The sequence below is a fragment of the Balaenoptera acutorostrata genome, chromosome 11 (genome assembly GCF_949987535.1).
Source record: "Balaenoptera acutorostrata chromosome 11, mBalAcu1.1, whole genome shotgun sequence".
NCBI lineage: Eukaryota > Metazoa > Chordata > Mammalia > Artiodactyla > Balaenopteridae > Balaenoptera > Balaenoptera acutorostrata.
In genome coordinates this window covers 106914321-106936229 of record NC_080074.1, presented here as the reverse complement: position 1 = coordinate 106936229, position 21909 = coordinate 106914321, and the positions used below count along the sequence as shown (strand labels likewise).

The 21909-nt window shown below is 57.5% G+C and overlaps 1 protein-coding gene across 17 annotated transcripts in view; it reads left to right on the top strand.

Annotated features, from left to right (window-relative positions):
* The window catches only part of MICAL3 (microtubule associated monooxygenase, calponin and LIM domain containing 3), a 177129-nt gene that overhangs the window by 119002 nt on the left and 36218 nt on the right, over positions 1-21909 (top strand). For all 17 annotated transcript variants that reach the window (XM_057556881.1, XM_057556879.1, XM_057556880.1 and 14 more), the window contains one exon: positions 16433-16628. In XM_057556881.1, the coding sequence (XP_057412864.1) occupies positions 16433-16628 (196 nt within the window). The remainder of the gene's footprint in view (positions 1-16432; positions 16629-21909) is intronic.

The window sequence follows — 21909 nt, the reverse complement described above, 5'->3', positions numbered from 1 at the left end:
TTCTTGTGAAGAATTGTGTTTTTTCCCGTAAAATCGCCTCTCCCTACTCCCTTTCAAACCAGCCTGTGACGTGTGTCCACAGTTCCATAGACGTGGGTGGTCCTGATGCCCTGCGCAGCCCCGACAGGTCACAGCCCACGGTCACTGTAGCCAGTCGGAGAGGAAGTCGTCAGGGCCCTGTTTTCACCTGTCACAAGTTTCTTCCCTTCAGAGCAAATAGGTCTCAAGCAGCCGTTTACAAACTCACAGAAATCACCATATTGAAAACTAAAGATTATCAGCTAAGGCCAGAAACTATGGAGAGGGAGTTGGTAGTGGAATTTCCAAAATGGGAGAAGAGAAAAATTATCCACTCAGCCTTCAAATGGGAGGTTAGCAGAGTTGCTCCTTCGCCCGTGCTCCGGAACTGACGCAGGCCCCGTGGTGTTGCTCTGGGGCAGGAGGGTGTCCCAGACGCTGGGCAGTGCCCCCGGGTGCAGTGACTGGAGCTTAGGTGAACTCAGCTTCTGCTACTACGTGTGCCCTGATAAAATCTAGGCAAGTTTTTAAGTGCCCTGCAGATTGGACCAATATTTTATAGCCATGTTTAAGCTACGAATGACTTGGTACCCCTTGAGCCCCTTTATAATCTGTCTTTTTCAAGAAGTGCTGATGGCCCTTGCAACAGGGGAGCTGGTAGAGACAGGACGTGTGCCTTTGAGCAGGTGAGAACCACCTGGGTGCTCAGCAGACATCTAAGACGTTCGGCTCTCTTTGTGGGCATCTGAAGAAGAGCGAAGCCAGTGGAGGTCAGGCCATTCCTGAGCCAAGGTCGTGCACTCTGTCCGGTTCAGTTTGCCATCTGACTGCCTGCTTTGAAAGCATAGTGGGCGTCAGGTTTTTAGGAGCTGTGGAGAATTAAGGGTTCCATAGAGAAGAGGAACATTCTGTGAAGCAGGGAGAGAAGATGAGAGCTGGGGTTGTGGTGACAGAATCCAAGTCCTGAGGACCTTCTTGATTCTGAAGGTGACGCGCCTGTCACAGCATGAGGGGTTCAAGATGTGAAGCCCGGTTGGAGGTGCCCTGTGGGCAGTGGCAAGGCCAGCACCCGGGGCCGCTGGGGTCCAGTGAGTACCTGCCTCTGGAGGCCCGAGCTTTCCGAGAGCGCGGCTCCGAGCGTGGCCGTGCCCCAGAGCACCAGCACTTTCCCTTCGTAGACGACGAGCAGGACCACGGGTGTATGTTACAGTTGGCAGGAAATTGATTTCTTTTTCTCCTTTAATAAGGATTTCCTTCTTTAAATCCCAAACTAGAGCTTTGATTGGTTAACTAGAACTTCCTTTTGAAAAGCTTCAGAAAAACTCAGGTGTTTCGGGGCTTCAGGAAGTGTGTTGCGGACGGCAGCGGTCAGGCGGGTTCCGGGCACGTCCGCTGGGCTGCACTCTGAGCAGAGCGAGTCGTACGCGGAGCGCGGTTCACGCCCCAGATCCGCGTCCCCCAGGTCGCTGGTCTGGAGGAGCCGTGACTGTGGTTGGCACTGCTCTGCGCCCCCCTTTCGTCTGTGGCATTTCCCTCTTTTCCCTTATGTTCTTCTCCTCTTACACCAAAATGACTGCTGTTGCCAAAAAAACAGACACAACCCGCGAGTTAGAACCTGGTCCGGCGTCATCTGTCTCTGGGCCCCTGGCCTGCGGCTGCTGCCTGATTTAGCATCTTTGTTTGTAATGTGCTTTTAATGTAGAAACCCTCTTTGCTGTTCTCAAAATCAGTGAGTGCTTTGTTTCCAAGCTTCTTATATTTAGTGCTGCAGGTCAGTGGACCTGGCACAGATTTTCTTACCCTGGCCTCATAGTACCTGCCCTGACTTGAGGAAACATTTGGATAACAACAGGCAGAGAAAGAAAACCCCCAGTGGGATGTTTTGCCCTTGAATACAAGACCCTCAGTTGAAGGTTTTTAGATCCTTTTTTCATCCAGAGGAATCCCCTTTACACCTCACATAGTGGGTAACCAGAACTGAAGCGTACAGGCATGGGGTATCATAGGGAACAGAAGAGCTTTGCTTCCAGTACAGGTGACAGACATGGGATGGGAGAAAGGCTTCATTGTCGTCTTCCGGAAAGATGATCATAAAAGGCTGCCTCGCTGTGGCTGGTGCATGCCGCGTCCCCAGACACACTTGCACGGTCACTCTTGGGTTCCATAGTTTGGATGCTGAATGAGCCATTAGGAAATGCAGGCATTTCCCACACCAGCTAGAATAGCCATGCGCGGTACAATCCTGGGTTCCTGCCGTCAGGAGGAAGTTACGAGATTTTCCCACTGCTTCCCAAGCCCTCTTCCCTTATAGGCATTTCTGGAAAAACTATTAGAAAAGCAAAGAGAATTCCGAATCCAGCTTCACTGTCCAACCCCACCCCAAGAGTCCAAGTAGACGGTGATGTGTGAACACTTATATATATACACACATGTGTTTGCGCTGGCTTAGTTTCATATCTACAAGTACACGTTTATATGTTGTGTCCTAAGTGGTAATAACAATACTAGTGAAGCCTCCCCAAGCTTCTTGTCCCTTGGCTCTGGCTTACACTGGGGACCGTGCCACTGACCTGGCTTAGTGTTCCCATCGGGCTCTGGGGAGAGCAGAACAGCCAGGCGCCCGGGGGAGGTGGGCACCGGGGGCAAGTGTCCCCGGACATGAGCAGTGCACACTCTCCACCCCAGAAAGGGGACTTAGACAAAGCAGGGAGCAGGGCTCTCGCTCAGGAACCCCAGGGGACCGCGTCGCTTCCAGGCGCGGGTCTGTTAGCACGGCTCCCTGCTGTCTCTTGGTGTTTAGTGTGTCTGTAGGACAGTGGAATCCTTAGTCTCTCCTGAAAGGGGCCTCAGCATGGCCTTGAAGGCCTGGCCAGTGAGTTGAGGGGTTCTGCACCCACTTTTCCTGATCCGTTAAGCGTGGGGTGGAGGGCGGAGGCAGGCAGCAGGCGGGTCCCCAGGCGTGGTGCGGAGGCCGGAGCTATGCCAGGGACGGTGCGCCTGTCCGTCTCCGGCCTTCCTGCCGTGAAGCCTCGCTTTCGCCTTCGTCTCTGACCTGTGCTGTTGTGCGTTTTGGTGTGTTTCTTTGTGAGTTGTTTTTATTTAATTGTGTAACTTTGTTTTTCCGTTATTGTGAAACTAAGGTGTTGTGCTTTTAATTTTTTTTAACAAGTGTTACCGTTCTTATTTAAGAGAATAAATTCCAAACAATCTTCAGGTTTCTGAGTATTTCTTTTCCCCCCCCTTTTCCTGATTGGAGGGTGGGGAGGGGTCGCTCAGGCAGGTCTCAGGAGTGGGCGTGAAACCACGGTGCCTCAGGATTCTCGCTCCTGGGCTGGGCTCGGGAGAGAACGTAGGTGTATTAAAATGGGGAAACAGGGTGTTTATACCTAAAATACAGGTTCCCATTAGCGGAAGGGCCCCTGTTTGGGGGGGGGGCGTGGTGGAAGACATTTTGCTTCCTTGCGTGGAGGAAGACGCCCCCTGTGTCCCCCATTCCATCATCCCGCACGCGGGCCCTGAGGTGGGAGCAGGTGAAGGAAAAAGCTCTCCGTGGAGCCTGCCTCTGCCTGAGCCCGGGCCGTGCCCTCCTCTTTCCGACTAGCTGGTGCTGTGGGGACCGGAGCGCTTGGGCGCCTCTTCGCTGCCTTGAGGCTTTCACCTGGCGTCAGGGACGGTCCTTGCTCTGTCCTCCCAGCTCTGTCTGTTTCTGTGACCTGGACACAGAGGCAGGGGCTCCAGTTCTGCTTGGCTGCTCGAGCCTGGAGGGCTGAGCCCGCTTCTCGCACACACTGTGACCTTGGCAGCGGGGCCTCTGGTGCCGGCCGGCCCTCTGACCAGGTGCTGACTGGGGCCAGGAGAGGGCACGTCGGAGGGGGGCGCTCAGCGCCAGTCTGCGCCCGCCGTGCTCTAGGCGATGGCGGCCTGGTGTGAGTGGCCTCCCGGCCTCGCCTCCACCCGGCGGTCCCCTTGGGTCCCTGCGCGGCCGCAGCACCATCACTGGGTTGGGAACTGGTCCCGGCAGGGAGAGCGCCTGCCTCTCCCGGCCTGCTCGCCACCTTCCCCCTTCTCTGAAATAAGTCAGTCGGGTCTGTCCTGGGCCCTGCAGAAGGCTGGGAGAAAAAAGAGTCGGGCTGAAGACCCTGGAGAGCTCCCTTTGGGTCGAGTTTCTTTCTGAAACTTGAAGCCCATTCTCTTTTTTTCTCATCTGTTCCCTGGCCCTTTCCTCACTGGGACACTGCCCAGGAGGGCTCCTGCGTGCAACGGGGGCGCAGGAAGCAGTGAGGATGGGCTGCCCTCTGTTCCCGTCCTGTCCCCTGAGGGACCCACTGAAGACAAGCCCCAGCTCGGGCCTTGCTGGGGTGTAATAGCCAGCAGACAGCTTTGGGAAGACTCCTCCCTGAACGCCAGGCCCTTTCACAGAGCTCTGCAACCTCACCCAGACTCCAAAACCAGGCCTTACCTGGCACCTCAGATCCAACCAAGCATCCAGCAAGTGCCAGCAAGTAGATCCATCCTAAGGGCCTGAAGGGAGAAGGCGTGTGTGCTGGGGTTAACGCCTCTTGCTCCACAGTTGCTCTGGGGGCAGGGGATGGGGGAGGCGAGGCTTTGCTCCAAGAAGGACAGTGGGTGAGAGGTTGAGTCGCCCCTGCACCCAAGCCAAGCAAACCTGACCTCGCCCTTGATGGTGTCCACAGGTGAGGTCAGACTGCCCCCATCACTCACAGAGGGGCGTTGGCATAAAGGGCAGTTTGGGGATACCTTCCGGCAGAAGGGGGTCCGGGGCCCCACCTCTGCCTACTAAGAACAGGCTCCTGGGGCCATGCTAGTGATTGCTAGAAAAATCCTTAAAATTGAGTCAGAATTTCTGTTGCCTCTTACGTGTTCTTTACCTCTATTTCTGTACTCACCAGCTCGCCGTGACTGTGCATTAATCGTACGAAACTGTCCCTAGTATGAGTTCCTATTCTGTACTTCTGTAAAATGTCAGGGTTATTTCCACTGTGTCACTGTTGTTTCATAGTGTCCTTGCCTGGAATTGTAGGTCTTTGGTGGTTATTTTGTGTTAAGGGGCTCCGGTCACCGGCAGAGCTCGGGCCCTGCAATTCAGGCACCTGCTTGCTTCTCTGCGGTTCCTGCACCCCGGGTCCTGGTGTGACTGGGCCTCCATCACAGCTGACTCCCCAAGAAAGCTTGGCCCTACTGGGGGCCCCTGCAGACCTGTGCTGCCAGACGGGGGTCGGGGCTCCGGAAGGACCTGGGCCTCAAACACATGACAAAATCGGGGCTGTTTCAGTGCAGAGGCCTAAATAAACATGTTTTCATTCAGTTCTCGTGTTCTTCCAAGGTAATAAAGCCGGGCATCAGTGGAAGTGACTTCCTGAGAGTGTGATCCTCCTGGTACTTTGTGGCTGCTCAGAGATCAGCCCTAAAAAGTGTGATTAGGGACCTGAGGGCAGAGAGTCTGTAAGACGCCTGAGCTCAACCTGGTGCCGAAGGAGAACAGCTGATGTTGTCACAATACGGTTATAATAGCCTGTTTATTCTTGTTCCCCTGTTTCCTAGAACTGAGTCAGGATCTAGAAAGACCAGGCTGGAGAGACCAGCTGTAAAATTTCCCTCCCACCATTTGCCACCAGCAGACTTACCTAGATTAGTACGTTCTTCCTCTAGAAGAGAAGGTTCTGCCCTAGGTTCTGTCTCCTGTGAATTACTCTAAACCAGCTCCCTGCCTGCCTTCAGTGGGGCCTCAGCGTTGCTGGAGGCCCAGGAACACAGGGATCCGGGTGCGGGGAAGGCAGCCCCAGTGGAGGCTCTGGGCCCCGGGGCGACGGGGCTTGGCCAGCTGCCTGCGGGAAGGGCCAGAGTCTTGCTGCCCTCGGGGGCTGCTGAGAGCCGACAGCCGTGCTCCGGGCGGCTGCAAATACCACGCCAAGGGGCCGTCGTGTTTACAACCGGGAGAGCCTCCGCCTCTGCTGGAGTCGCCCCCAGAGAGAAATAGGGAGTGAAACTCGAAGGGTGTTCACTGCTGTCAGTCTCCCCCAAGCGTTTATACTGGTGAATCTGCCCTTGGGGCTGATGTCACACGAGCTCATAGAGAACGACTCAGGAAGACGCGTTATGGGGTACAGCTAGCGTGTAGCACTTACTGTGTGCCAGGCAGTGTCCAGACGCCTTCTGTGTGCGCATCCCTCATCTAATCACACCGTAGGCTGTGAGGAAGGTAGCATTTTGCAGACTGGATCGAGGCCCCGTGACTGACCCGGGCAGGGGCGGGTGGAGTCTGTACAGGACGCGCGCAGTGCCACCCCCTCCACTCCCTTGTCCTCCAGCCTCAGCTTGTCCGCACGGGGCAGCGGGAAGAGAGCTGCGTGTCGGCTCCACCAAGATGACTTTCTAAAAACATGCATGAACGCCCGTGTCATCCGTGAATGTGCATTTGGTTATTTCCAGGAAATACGTGTCCCCAGATTTTTAGCGGTGACCCCCAGGGCTGGGAATGTCCCTTTGCAAAGAGGGTAGATTCGAGAGCAAAAGGTTTCATCACTGGTATGTGAAGGGGGAGATGAGAAGAGACGGAGGAGGAGAATAATGATGTTGAATCGACTGCTTTTCATTTTCTCCGTATCAGCACTCTTTGATCAGTTCAAACGATACCAAGCCTAAAGTCGTGCTATTAAGATGTCCCTCCACCTGGAAGCTCCCTGTCAGTCTGGAGGAGCCGGGCTTGTGCGCCAGGACGATGTTCAGTGCTGCTCTCGGGCGACAGTCTCGCTACTTCTGACTTGTACGCCTGTTGCTTATTTCTCCTCTACGCTCGCATTTTATCACACTTCTCTAAGAGGCCCGGGGGATGGTGGAGCTGACGGTTTCCTTCTCTTACTACTGATGCTTTGCAGCTGCCATTCGCAGTAGTTGCCTGGCTTGGCCCTGGGTGGGGTTGGCAGAGGAGAGGGAGAGATGAGGGCCTGCCTCTTTCTGTCCTGACACTTTGAGCAGAATCACCCGTGACAGGAGTTAAACACGGACATTCTTACCTGTCGGAGTTTGGGCCGCTCCAGACTCCACTCACGTAAAATGACGCTTAAATCCGGGCTAAGCGTGCATGTCACTGCGGTGAGCATTTTGGGTTCTGCCGTGTTGGATCAACTTGGGTTGGGCACAGAAGCAGCTCGGGAGGCCTGAGCACGTCCAGGCCCAGCCTCGGGCAGGCGTGTCATGACGGGCCCTGCGAGCTCACAGAGGATCTTTTTTGGAAAATGGAAAAAGAAAAGAGTTGGGGACACGGAGAAAGAAGCAGTGTTTTTCCCCGTCGTGTTTCCACGTCTGCTTTTCTCCCTGGATTTAGTGAGCGGGCCTTCTGAGGTACCTGTCAGCCTCCAGCACGTGGCCTCTGCCCCCAGGCCCCACGCCGAAGGGCCGGGCGGGGGGACGGGGGACGGCGGGCCGGGCAGCATCTCCGTGAGAGAGAGACTGCTCCGTACCGAAGGACAGTGAAGGGCGGGGCACGTCCGCCTGGCACGCGGACTGTGTGCCCCACACGGCCCTTCCCGACGGGCCCTCCACGCGCTGCCCTCCGAGGTTCAGGACGTCTCACACTGGTGGCAGCATCGCTGCTCTGTCCTAATGACCTTGCCCATTGGGCCGCGGTCCAGCATCTGGTGTGCTGGTTGGCCTGATCAGTGAGAGGTGGGAGATAGTCTGCTGTGATTTCCAGGCAGGGCTCTCGGGCTCAGCACTGTTGACGTTTGGACGGATAGTTCTTTGTTGTGCGTTGTTGGCTGTTTGCGGTATCCCTGGCCTCTTCCCACTGGATCTCAGGACACCCCCCTTGCCAGGTTGTGACATTGCCAGGTGACCCCAGAGGAAAAGATCTCCTGGTTGACCACCACCATTCTAGACTAAAGTCAGGAGAAGTAGGGACAGGCCCTAAATGTAAAATTAGCCTCCATTTGATTGTTCCCTGTAGGAGACCAGGGAAGAGAGTGCGTGAGGACAAAGCAAGTGATACAGACCACACTGGACAGCAGTGGCCTGCCCGCCCCTGTTAGGTTGTGGGCACACGCCTCCCAGCGTGTGACGCTGTGTACACGTCGGCAGCCATGCCGGTACTGTGTGTGCTCACAGACGCCGAGGAAATGTTTTAGAACAGGAGTCCATTTTCCTGAACCACAGTGAATCGCCCTGCGCCGCAGAATGTGCTCAGCTTCTGAGGTGACCACAGCCTCGGAGAGCAGAGCTGGGTCTAAAGGGAACAAGCACAGATATTGAAGAGAAGATGCAGCCTGTTATCCTTGCTGTCTTCGGTCATTCATCTCTCTGAGCCTCAGTTTCCCCATCTATTAAGACCATCAAATGGAAAAAAGGCTCCCTGCTGCTCTACTTCGTAAGGTTGTTGTCAAAAGCAAATAAGCTGAAACGTGTGGAAACTCGTTTATTTAAAAGGATTACAGGAATATCAACTACGATCATTGGTGGAGATTCCAGAAAATGCTGGCATAATCAGAGTGAGAGTGAGTTAGGGTTATTTCTGCTGACTGGGCGATGCATCCTCGGGGGTTAGGACCGGACGGCCTGCTGGGATGAGTTCCCAGCCAGCAGAGATTTGGGGAAACAGAACAGTGAGGAGGGCTGGCCGTGTCCGGTCCTGACAGTGGGCGTTGAATCTCTGCAGGGCTTGGCTAAATTTGGCCTTGCTTGTTCCTCAGCCTGCGTGGATGGGCTGTGAGGTCACCTGCTAACTCCACGACACCCTGGGGGCTCTTCACTGTAGCAACGGAAGAAAAGCAGTCCTGGATAGGTTGACATTAAGCTGAACTTCAGCACCCACGTGAGAGTCAGAGGACTGGGCAGGATTATAGCTTCTCGTAGGCAGAGCTAGGGTTACACGTGGGCCGAGGGGCGGTGTGGTTCACCACAAGCCCTCAGGGGCTCCGAGCCACCTCCCGGCCTGGAGTCAGCACAGGGACAGTGCTTCGTGGGTGCCCGGCTGGCCGCTGGAGAGGGCTCTGAACTCCCAGCGCCAGCTGTGCGGGCCCCCACGCCCGGACGTCTCAGGGACCGGCTGACAGATAAGAGCGCAGGTGTGACGGGGCCGAGGTGCGCCTCAGGTGGCGCTTGTGGGCATTGCCGGAGGAGCTTGGCTCCTTTCCCAAAACAGATCTGCGGTGCCTGAGGGGAGGCTGTTGTGGAGATGCTGTCTTTGGAAGGAGCCTGTCGCAGAGCAGAGGGCCTTTCGTCGTGAGGTGGGTTTGTCCCTGTTGATCATTGGATTATGGGCAGGGCCTCGCTTCCCACCTTCCATGGCTCAGAGGCCAAGCCAGCTCTGGGGCTGTGCAGCTGGCCCCCCGAGAGCCCCTCGCAGCCAGCTTGGGACGCACTCTGGACTGAAGTGCCCCGGAGGGGAGGGGTGCAGTCTAAATGCGCATCTTGGGAAAAGCTCATCATCTTGCAGTGCCTGGCGGGCAGACTCGTGGTGCTTCTCTGCCTTCCCACCTCTCCCCTCCGCGTGCTCGTACGGGTCTGGTCTTCCAGTGAGCGAGATGCTCCCTGGAGCGCAGCTGCTCTCCACGGTGAAGCGAGGACATGCGTTTAGGACATCAGGTCGTTTGAGATGGTGTCTTTTCAGAGCCTTCCTCCGTGGAGTCTTGTAGGACGTTGGCATCTCTATAGGAATTTCTCTGTCCCGGGTGCTAAGGGAACGGCTACTGTCTTCACAGAGGTGGTGTTCCTGCCTCTTCTTGGGGCCTGGAACAGCATCGAGCTCCTTGAGACACGCAGAGGCCCTCAGTGTAGTGTGTCAAGATGAGGAAACTGAGACCAGATTATGTCCAACCGATTCCTTAAAAGTATAGTGAAGTGTTGCTGTAGGTTCAGATACAGGCTGAGACCTTCCGTCTTGATTGTTTATTCAAGACGCTTTACCGAACACCTGCTCTGCCACACTGACGGCACCAGAACCACAGAAGGCCGGGAGAGCCCTCTGCAGCGGACCCTCCAGTTTGGGGTGCGCTCAGGAGGTAGATGGTGTGATGAAAGCGTGCTAGAGCCCTGGGGGTGCAGAGGGGCCAGCAGCAGCAGGCAGCGGGAGGAGCAGAGGGCCAGGCTGGGCTGACCTGTGGGCCATCCTTATCTTTACCTGCCTCTTATTAAGATTTCAGAGGCTAGCCCCACGAGTGGGCTGGTGGACAGGTCCCTTACCTTGAGCTGCAGGGACCCTCCTGATCTGCCGGCCGCACCCATGGCTCCCGTGTGTGCACAGGTGTGTGGATGTGGGCGGCCAGGTGGGAACAGCAGAATGGCAGCTAGAGCTCAGCTCTGTGGGATTTAAGAGAAAACACAGCAGACCCCAGCGCTTTCGACAGCAGAGAGGTGGCCGTTCTGCGGGTGACCCAGCTGACTGTTAAGGGTCAAGTCGAGTTTCATCTGTGAGATATTTCAACACATGAAAGATCTGTTATCAAGAGAGCTACACGAAGCCCTGGTAAGGTGTTTTTTTTATGGAGACTCGGGTACGTGCCTTAAAAGAGACCTCTTTGCCTTGACCAGATTGAGTGACATGTGCCAGGATTTCCACCTGCCAAAAAGACACCTTTGGGAGATGTTGTACTAATGGCAGCAAAAGTCACGTAATGTTAGAAAACTAACGTAACAGCAAAAGTTCCCTGGGATCCTGCAGACGGGGAGCCAAGGGCTGTGGCGATGGACGAGCCCCTCAGCTTCCTGAGGGGACTCTGCGGGCTGCAGGCTCCCCCCTCCCGCCTGGTGGGTTTCCTGGGACAGTTCTGACTTGTCCCTGTTGTGTTTCCCCTCCTCGGCCTCTTGGTCACTGCCCGACTCTTGGTAATTCAGTATCTCCCCCTCGCGTCCGCGTGACCTGCTTTTCTCCGTGCCCCACGTGAGCACGTGGTCCCCCTGGACGACGACGAGACGGTGGGTGTGGAGGGGCAGTTAGCAATCCCGGCCCTCGCTGCACAGCCACATGGCCCCGGGTGCCGTCCGGGACCGGTCTCCTAGGGCCTGTGGACCTCAGAACCCTGGGTGGTAATAGCGCTGGCAGCGCCCAGCGGCTGGGCGTGCAGCCCACGTCACAGTCCTGACTCAGCGGGTCGTCCCTGTTCCTCCATCACCTGCTTCCCGAGCAAAGGAGCATCTGACACCCTCCTGTCCTGTGACCTCGGGACATGCTGTGAACCCCACCCCCTGCCAGCAGGAAACCACAGAAGAGTCTGTCGGAGGGTCCACGCGCAGGGGCCGGAGTCACCTCACCGAGGCAGTGCTTGGAAACTCCTTCCTTTGGCCTCCAGAACCAAAGCGCTGGCGAAGTGTGCGGTGTCCTCCAGAGGGAGAAATCGCCGTGTGAGGCCTCAGGCGTGCGGCCGGCCCAGCAGAGTCTGCTGAGGCCCAAACCAGCTGTCCCAGGGCCCTTCTGAGAAGGCCTTGGAAGCAGCCCCAGGGAGCCTTTCCCCCACGGTGGGCCTCCTCCTCCTCCTCCCGCAGACACCAGACCCCACCGTCCCGCTGGACGGGAGCGGTGACGGGGTCCCGGGCAGAGCGGCCACCCGCTCCTCGGACAGCTGAGTGGAAGTGAGGTGAGAGGAGTGGGCTGGTCCCCAGGCTGGTTCTTGGCTGCGGGGCCTCCGGGCAGCTCACATCACGGGGCCCCTCTCGAAGGCAGTGCCCCACAGAGGCAGCTGTCTCTGGTCCAGACAGCGGTCCTGTCCTGGGGTGGCCATGCATTGCTGCAGAACTGCAGCAGGGACCCCCTCGCAGCCCCGTGAGGACGGGGGCTCCTCGTGAGGAGGGCGCCCTCTCCCCCAGGGTGATTTCACGCGTGTTGCCAAGGGCTTTGGCAGCGCTCGTCCGTCAGCTGAGAGCAGGTTCTCCCGCGAGGAAAATATTTCCTTGAGGATGACGTATGGAGCTCACGCAGGCAGTGACTGTCCCAGAGCAGGGCCCGTCATTCAGGCTCAGAGCCTTTCTCTTATTTAGGGTGCCACCCAGATCCTGGAGCTGTTTCCCTTTGGTCTGTGGAGCTGGAATTGGCCTCCAGTGACCTGAGATCTGCTTGCCTGGACTTAGGGAACAGTCAGCCTAGGAATGATCCCAAATCCCTCGTCCCACTTTCAGCTGGGAAGCCCCTGTGTGTTGCCGCATCAAAAGCATGTGACGTGGAGAGGCCGGGGGTCTTGACCTGACCCTGCTGGTTCACTCTGATTTTCCAGACTGCCCTTCCGCAGCCTCTGCTCTCCTGGGCTCCTCCGTAGCTGACGAGACAGCGAGGACCCGGGGGTGGCCGGTGGGGGTCCTCTGTCTGTCACGGTGTCAGAACCACTGCCAAGGCCTCCTCCACCATTACTTCCTTCAGTGTCTTAATTTATCATCACCGTCCAGTTAATCTGGCAAATGACCCTTTGCTCAGGACAGAGAATCAAGGATGCTGATTTTGTTGATTTTTTTGTTTGTTTGTTTTAATTTCCCATGACATTTTAAGGCTATGGCCCAGGAATGCTAAGCATATTTTGGCAGTTGGTGAGTTTTGGGTACTTGCCGAGCATCCTCTGAGTGCCACCTTCCCTTTGGGAAAACGGCCTCCATGGGGACCCGGCCCTGAGGGAACGTCCTGCTTTCCCTGGTCGCTGGAAATGGGTGGAGACCAGAGGGGCCTGGGGCCTGACCAGTGAGTGACTCCACTCCTCCCGCCTTTTACAAAGTCTCCAGTGGGAATGTCTTAGGCTTCACGGCCCACAGCCTCCTCTCTGTGGGGACTGACGTGAATGATCTGAGTGTTTCTGGCTTCGTTTTGGTTGGTTGTGGCCAAGCCCGGTATTAAATTAACATTTCCCCTCCCCAAAGCCCCAGACTCTGGGCTTGGAGTTGGATGATCCCCTGCTCTACGCAGCCTGTGGAAACTCCAGAGAATTGACGCTGGGAGGAGGGCAGGATGTCATTCCAGATGCCAGATGCTCTGCTCCAGGTCATTTCCACGGAGTCGCTGCCCTTCGTCATGAAGGTCATGGTGGGGAGGAGATCGTGGTGAAGACGCCCCTGCGGGGGAAGGCAGAGCAGGACTCCAAGGAAACGCGCCTTGGCGGCAGCACGCCATGCCTCTGAACAGACGCTGTGCTCCTGGGACTCGGGTCTTGGCCGCACCGCTCACCAGCTGTGTGACCTTGGGCAGCTGACTTACTGCCTCTGAACCTCGGTGATCTCATTTGCAAACTGTTACCTACCTTACAGCAGGCGCCTACCTCCGTGTTCCTCCAGAGCGCCCTCCTTGGATCCCTGGGTGGGCCACGCGCCCCTTTTCCATGCTCCCGTGGTCCCGCGTGTGTGCTCGAGCCCTGAGGCCTCTACACGCCTGGAACCATCCCTGTGAGGACTTTCTCTGCCATGCCCGGCTGGCGACGCTCGGCGTAGAGAGTGTTTTCGCCTGCGTTGTTTCCCCAGGTTCTCGTGGAATTCCTGGCAGACACTGTGCGTTTCCCCCAGGGGTCTTCCCATGAGTGTTCCTTCTCTACCTTGAAATTGCTCAGTCTGAACTGATGATGTGAGTTGTTTTCCCTGAAGTGACAGTTCTTACTCTGTTTTTCTTCTACCATCTAAAAGAAATACTAGTCTTCATTCCAGATTCATGGAGTTCCCTAAAACTCTGTGCTCAGGTAGTTGCCACCCATTTATTTTCCTTTCTGTTTAAGGGCAGTTGTCAAAAATACACGATGGGAAGGACAGAATCAAGTGGTACTGTGGTCGGGGACCCTTGGCCTTGTCTTTATCGATCTGGGTTTTGATGAGGAGAAAGAAGGAGGCCGGGAAGGCTGGTGTTTGGAAAGGCTGGCCCCGCGGTTAGAGCCTGTGCCCTCAGAGGGCCTGGGGGCAGGTGTGGAGACTGTCGAGACCGTGTCCACCTGCTGTGCTCCCTGCCTCTTTCGTGCTGTCACCTGGAGACCACGCCCTCGTCCAGCATCAGAGCTCACACTTCGCGGGCCCTGAGCTCAGTGTCGAAGGACAGTCCGGGGGTGTCCAAAATGAGGCTCCCAGGGCACCAAGACCGGGACGGGCAGATGTGTGCACACGGCACAGGATTCGTGCCCAGACCCCACGGTGATACGTTTACCTGCATTTGTAAGTGAACGCGCCCCAGGTCTTGCTTTTCAGAAAGAATCTCTAGTGATTTGAAGGGTGCCACTTGGTGGGAGATCCTGGTCACTGCAGCAGATGCGCCGAGACTTTATTCCGTGACTGCCTGCCTTCACAGGGTTATTTCTAATGATTTTACGACGAGGTTCGGAACATGCGCACGACAGAAGGGCCAGCCTTCCTGATGTTTTCTGCACAACCTCTCACGTCACAAAAGTTACTAAATCAGTGTTCCCACTCCGTCCTTCAGCCCTTCATCAGGGGGCTTCTGGGCTTCGCCTTAAGACCACCTGACACTGGCTGGTGTGACTTCACCTGCTAAACCTAGTGTCGGTCCCCAGAGCCGAGAGCGTCAGTGAAGCCAGGCGCCTGCCCTGGTGGGACGCGAAGCCCTGTGCGCCGCCCCACCCCGGTGCCTGCGTCCCTCCGCCCGGGCGCCTTCCCTGTGTGCTCCCTGTGCTCAGAGCCTCTTCCCAGCTTTCTGCGTCCAGTAACTGTCATTCGCAATCCAGGGCAGATGGATGCAACACACTTGTACAGATTGGTGGTGAAGATGTTCCTGGACCTCAGCTGTATCCCCTAACTCGCAGGAGAGGGAGGCAGTGTGTACAGGGCACAGAGGTGGCACCTGCACAAACGTGCATACATGCGTGTGTAATTCACTTCGTACCCGTAGTAACCCTGCGACATGGGATTGTCCTTGTTCACGGATCAGGAAGCGAGCTCTCAGTGGTCGTATGATTTTCCTAAGGTCCTTCAGCTGGTCACTGGGGGAGTCCGATGTCTCAGCGGGTCTGTCTGACTGCACCACATGTGACATCCTGTCACAGTGGACACAGGAAAGTGGTCGGTGGGCCTCTTCTGCCCAAACGTGGGGTCACAAGGTGTGTTAGGAAGGGTAACGATGGAGATGGGGGAGGTGGGGGGCGCGTGACGGCGACATCGGACACCTGAGTCCTCAGAGTCCACGAGCCCATCGCGGGCCTCAGATTTTTTTCTTTCTTCCTTCCTTCCTTCCTTTCATTTATTTATTTATTGCTGCGTTGGGTCCTCGTTGCTGTGTGCGGGCTTTCTCTAGTTGCGGCGAGCGGAGGCTACTCTTCATTGCCGTGCCCAGGCTTCTCTTGCGGTGGCTTCTCTTGTTGCGGAACACGGGTTCTAGGCGCGCAGGCTTCAGTAGTTGTGGCACGAGGGCTCAGTAGTTGTGGCACGTGGGCTCAGTAGTTGTGGCACGTGGGCTCAGTAGTTGTGGCACGTGGGCTCAGTAGTTGTGGTGCACGGGCTTAGTTGCTCCATGGCACGTGGGATCCTCCCGGACCAGGGCTTGAACCCGTGTCCCCTGCATTGGCAGGCGGATTCTTAACCACTGCGCCACCAGGGAAGCCCAGTCCTCAGATTTCTTCACAAAGGAATGATAGAATCTAGAAACCGTCATCGTGGGCCTCCCAGAGCAATAATTGACCAGGCAGGGTCATCAGTGGATCTTTAGCCCCCTGACGTGGGTATTCTGGGAACAGGTAGTCCAGGGTCTCTCCGCATCACTCCACAGATTACTTATTAATTACAAAGAGGAAAAGGTCTCTTTACCACAGAGACATGGGTGGGCACCAGCTCAACCAAGCCGTCCAGCTGGTGTCACCAGGAACGAGGGGGCCTGACTGTCCTGCGTGGGTGCAGTGGGAGGGGCCCAGAGTCGCCCACAAGGTGTTCCCGTGGAACAAAAAGTCTTGCTGTGAATCTAAACATGAGACAGACAAACCCACAGTGTGAGAAGCTCTGCAGAACAGCTTACCTGGACACCTCAGTAGACCAGACGGATGCAGTGCCCGAACCTCGACTGGGTCCTGGACCATGGGGTGGGGCAGCAGGTCCTGGACCGAGGGGGTGGGGACATTGGGTCCTGGACCATGTGGAGTTGGGAGCAGCGGGTCCTGGACCTTGTCGGGGGGCAGCAGGTCTTGGACCGAGGGGGTGGGGCAGCGGGGAGGACTCCCTTCTCAACAGGCTGCTTTCCCTTGAGGGCCAGTCCTGCCCCTGCCCCCCGGCCAGTGTGCACTGCTCCCCAGGCTGTCGTGTCCCTGTAGGGCAGATGTGGGGTCTTTTGTCTTCTGCCCCCCTCACACCAGAGACCTCTGGGCTCTCCGGGGCCCGACCTTGTTGACAGCTGCCGTGTCCGGCTCCATGGCCTCGTGGGACGGCTGCCCCTCCTTCCAGGGAGAAGTTCCTTCCCTCGTCCCTGTCGCTGATCCCAGAACTTTGCTTCTTGCTTGTCGTGCAGGCCCGAGCGTGAACGGCCTGGAGGAGCCCAGCATCGCCAAGAGGCTGCGGGGCACCCCGGAGAGGATTGAGCTGGAGAACTACCGCCTGTCGGTGCGGCCGGCGGAGGGGCTGGAGGAGGTGCCCGAGGAGACGCAGGCCGAGCACAACCTGAGCAGTGTGCTGGACACGGGGACGGAGGAGGACGCGGCCAGCAGGTCAGCCTGTGGGGCTGTGTCTGCGGCGGGCAGGGGAGCGGGGCCCCGAGCCCGACGGCCTGGGTTTGCGTCGTGACCCGTGACCGGGCGGGTCGTGTGACCTCTCTGCCTGCCCGCTCGTCCATGTGAAGGGCGGCAGCACCAGGGCCTCCTGCAGAGTCATGCGAGGGTCCCGGGGTAGAAGGTGCTTGGGACAGAACTGGGCACGTGTAGGCGCTTGTAGGCGACGGCTGCGGACTCCAGCGTCCGACTCCTCACCTGGTCGTCCTCCGGGGCCTGTGAAATGTACAGGATGTGCATCTCGCCCCCTCGTGGTAAGGAAACCGATGTTGACCAGGACTAGGATGGAGGGTTGACTGAGGTTCAAGCCCAGGGTCTCTGGTCCACGTCCAGGGCTCTCCGTGTTCCCTGCTGCCTGGTGCTCCAGCTCCCCGTCTCGTTAGTCAGAAAGGACCAGTTTGTTTGACTTAATTCAGATTCAGGACTTACTGAGCGCCTACCAAGACGTTAACACTGCTTTTCATTGAAAAGGAACAGAAAAAATGTGCCCTGGTTTGGTGTTTACAGGTGTGTTGGGGAGGGGGCTTCCGCGGGGGGCGACTGTGCCCCTGGGGTGGGTTCCATGGAGGCTCTGGGGTGACTCAGCCACCAGGTCGCTGTGCAGTCTCGGGGAAGCCGTCTCACCTCTCTGGGCTTCTTTCTTTCTCCCGTGTGTGGAAAGGAGCAGAAACCTGCATCCCAGGGCCCCTCGCAGTGCATGGTGCTGGCCGGCTGAGCCGCACGCACACCTTTGGGGAAAGTGCCCCACACGCCCCCCCCCGTCTCTGTCCTTGTCCGCGCATTCCCGCCACCCGCAGGCCTGCCTGAGTCAGTGGGGTCAGTGCCCAAGTCAGGGCTGGAAGAGAACAGGACAGGCAGGTGGAGTGGAGTCAGGACGGGCGGACCCCCTGCAGCCCCCCTTGCGGAGCCTCCCCGACCAGCGCCCTCAGGACGCAGCGCTCCCGAGGTGGGGCGGAGTGGAGGGCTGGGCTCGGTGACGTGGGCAGACCCTGTCCTGCAGGAATAACGTTTTCTGCACTGTGATCCGTAAACCGAGGGATTATGGGGCAGGAGTGGAGGTGATGTAGCCTGGGCTTTGCAGGAAGGCTGAGTCACGGCCTTCGCAGCAGGTGGGGTAGAAGGATAGGTCAGTCAGCACCCGGTGGTGTAGTAAATGCCCCATCGTACTCACATTCCCATTTGAAAAAGCGCTAAGCGTGGATGCTATGTAAAGTGTAACGATGGTCTCGTAAGAGTGCAGCGCCAGAGCTGTCTTATTTCCCCAAGGAAGCCGTAAAATGCCTCCGTCCTTCCTTGGGGAGTCATCGGACTTGAAGATGAGAGATGACAGAGTTTCCAGGAACTGACCGGTCCAAGCGGGGATTCACTCTCCTCTTACCTTGGGCGCCTGTGGTGCGGGCAGAGCAGGGGACGCCGTTGGGACGTGACTTTGCAGGCAGATAACCCAGACTTGAGGCCTAGCTCCACTTTCTGCTAGTTGGGGGCAAGTTTCTTACGCTCTCTTGCCCTGCTTTCCTCATCTACAAAGGACACTGCACCTCAGAGGTTTGCTTTGAGGATTAAACCAAATAAAGTAGTGGGCACAGTGTCTGCACCCGGTGGGCAGTTGCTGTAATCACTGTCTTACCTGTGGATCCAAGCACAGCCCAGGCAACCCTCACTAGGAGGGGCAGCGTGGTGATTCCTGTTTGGATTTCCTTGAACAGGTGGTTTAAGTGCCAGAAATCGGGCTTGCCTCGAATTTGCCCTGGGGCAGTGGTGACCAAGCTTCGCCTGCATCAAAATCACCCGCCGGCTCGTGAGAGCACAGACAGCTGGGGGGTTTCTGTCCCAGTCCGTCTGGGGTAGAGCCCAAGATCTGCACGTCTCAGAAGTTCCCGGCTGGTGCTGTGGTCTGGAGACCATGCTGTGAGAACCACTGCTCTAAATTTCTCAAATGTCCCTGATGATAAACACGTGTGACACTGGGTCGAAGGATAATTCCTGGCCCTGCTCCTGCCAGGGTCTCACTCATTGGGCTTGGGGTGGAGACCAGGAACACCTGTTTTGACAGACACCCAGGTGATTCCCATCATCTTCGCGGTTTCCTTCACACAAGCAGAGAATCTTGGCCGAGGCCTCATCAGCTCCATGACCCTTCCTTGGAGGGGCGGGAAGGAGCATCTTCCAGAGGGGACCCTGGAAACAGTACTTCCGTTTTCTCTGGGAGAGCCTGTGTGCCGGGGCAGGAGAAGGCTGGTCTGGTTTCCGTGTGTTTTCTCCTTCCTGTGTCGGGGAGGGCCGGAGCCCAGGTATGCTTCCCAGACAGGCAGCCAGGGCTGCAGAGGACTCCCTGAAGGTCACAGAAGACAGGCCAGCCCAAAGGGTGACAGCGTGAGCAACAGCCCCTCCTGCGAGGCACCCCTGACTGCTCCCCTCCTCGCCCTCCACCCGCAGAGGTGGTGAGTGAGCCGCTGCTGAGCAGGGTGCCGGCCTGAGCGTGGAGTGGTCTCCACCGCGTGCAGATGGCAGGACCCGGCAGGTCTCCTACAGGGTTGGCAGCGTGGGCGGGACCCCGGGGCAGCCGTGCAGGACGGGGCATTGCTCGGAGACGCTCTGATTACCAGCGGGTTAATTTAAAAGTGAAGCCACCAGCAGCTTCAGGTGGTGTCCATCCGCGGCGGCTGCCCGAGTTCCCAGGTCGACCGCGGCAGCCAGGAGCCGGGTCGTGACCTTCCTCCTGGGTTTGACGGGGTGAGCTGATGTGGGCGGACGCTGGGGGTTCCTGACGTCTCACCCAGACCATCCCACCTCTGGAAGCCCGGCTCCCTCACTTGTGGGAACGGGGATGATAACAGTGGCTGTGCCCTTGAGCTGCTGTGTGATCAGCTGAGCCGATCCACGTGAAGTGCCTCGTGCTCCGGGCACGTCCTCTTCCCTGGGTCTGCTCCTCTGCTGGCTCTTTTAAGTCTGGAACAGACCTTGTCCCTTGGGAAGCTGGTCCGTGGACTGCGTCCTCCTGCCAGCCCACCGTGGGCTCCGTGAGAGGAAGGCGCTGTGAGAGCAGTGATTCGGACACGCCCAGCAGGGAGGTTCCAGCGGGACGCGTCAGCTCCGCCGGTGCGCTTTGCTGAGGGCCTTCCCGGGGACCACCTCCCACCCTGTGAGCTCGGGTGCAGCCTGCCTGGCCTGCCTGGCCGCGTCCCTTGTCTGCTTTTGCCCGTCTCGGCAGCGCCAGGCAAGCGATAAGAGAGGGTGTGGTCTGGAAGGCTGCCTGGATCAAATAGCCACACAGGGCAGGATGTCGTTACAAAGGTGGAAACAGATCCCTGCTGTCGTGGAAAGCTAGTCTTGACGACTACATTTTCTGGCTCTCGTGTCTCCTGGGAGGCCGTGTCCTGAGGTCCCCCTCTCCTCCCTAAAGGACAGGGAAGTCGGTTGTCTTATGTTTTGTTCTGCTGTGGGGATTCTGCCCCCTGGAAGTGTTCCAGGCTGTGGTCCAGGCGGGGAATGTGCCTCACACAGATCCTTCCTCCTGCCCCTCAAAGGCCAGACCCAGAGATTCAGGCACTGGGAGCAGCCAGAGAATACATTATAAGATGAGCCTTGAGTAGTGACCTTACACTGTGACTCTTACGTGACGTGAGGAGCCTAGCCAGACCCAGAGGGCTGCTCTGAGGGCCGTGGACAGTGACGCCTGGGGAGGAACAGCTGGCAATACCTGTCCGTCTGCCTCTGTCCTTCACAACGGCAGGCAGGGCGGCTTGCCTGTGTCCCATCTCCAGAAGCGCGTGGCGCTCCAGAAGCGTGGTTGACTTCCGCCCTGTTTTTATGCTCTGTGCCTCTCTTGCTATTCTCTGTGGTCCTTGAGCTGTCACAGCTTCAAGTGGGACCTCATCACGCTAGCTGCCCTCATGACACGGCACGGGGAGGGGCTGCCCTGAGCCCACCCCCCAGAGCTGCCCGCCGACAGCTGGGGCCCCAGTGTGCCTGGCATGAAGGAGGGCAGGCTGGCCTCCCTGTCCACCTGCAGTGTTGCAAATCGACCTGAGGTTAGAGCTGAGCACAGGAGGCATTCTTACCCTGATTTCACGTTTGAAAGATGTTAAATGACACACACGGGCTCACACGTTGTCGTTAGTTAATGAGAGTAAAGAAATGAAATCACAACGATAAGGCAAAAATCATGGCTAAGTAAACACTGAGGGCTAATCAGACTCCAGAGGACAAGCTTTCTGTGGTCCACATTCTTATGTCTTCCCACTTGAAACTGCCTCGTACAGACCCCCACCGCCCTGCATTTACCGCCCACCTTGTCTAGTCCTGGTGTTTGCATCTTATCTCCCCTGACACTGAAGATCTTTTCTGTGGCAGCTTTGTGACGTCTAGGAAGGGCGCTGTGAGCAGAGACACTCAGTAAGTTTTAGTTGAATGAATGAACGAAGTAGGAGTCGCCAGACTGAGCTGCGGACAGCGAGGAGCCGCTCGCTCTTTCTGAGTTCAGTGGCTGAGCTTCAGTAGGTGCTCAGAACCGTCTGCTGAACGCATGAATGCACGAGTGTGTGAGTGCGTGAACAAGCGAGTGGATGGCTGGAGGACCCGAGTGTGGCACAAGCGTGATGCGGTCAATAAAATCTCGCTCCACTAGGGGCGCCCGCGGCAAGCAAGTGTTCACACCCCCTTCCCGGCGTGGACACAAACTTGGAGAGCATGACCAGCCAGCTCATGGTCACACAGCTGTCGTGGCAGAGCCCTGCGGCCCAGTGAGGGGTCGAGGGACGCAGCCCGGGAGGCCACCCTCACTTCTGACTCGATGAAAGCGATGGAGTCCCCAGCGCCACCCTCTGGCGCAGTAATTTTCTAGAAAGGCTACAGGACAGAACCCACTGGCGGGGCTGTGCTCACAGCCCTTCTCTGTTATGGGGAGGGGCGCGGAGGCCAGTCTGAGAAGGGCGGCTCCCGTCCCCGCGGGCTCATGCAGAGCCACTCTCCTGGTGTTAATGTGTGGCGACACCCACAGAGCCTTGGGGTCCACGTTCCCTGTGGAATGTGGTTGACCCCGGTCTCCGGGTCGGCTGATGCTGGTGACTCAAGGCCTTCACCCCAAACCACATTCTTAGACTCTCCATCCTGACCGGAGGCCCCAGGGAGTCAGGCCTCCCCATCAGGCAGGGCACCCCGGGGCTTAGGGTCTCCCTCCCAGACACGGGCAGCCGGGCCGGGCTCTCTGAGCAAGGCGGAC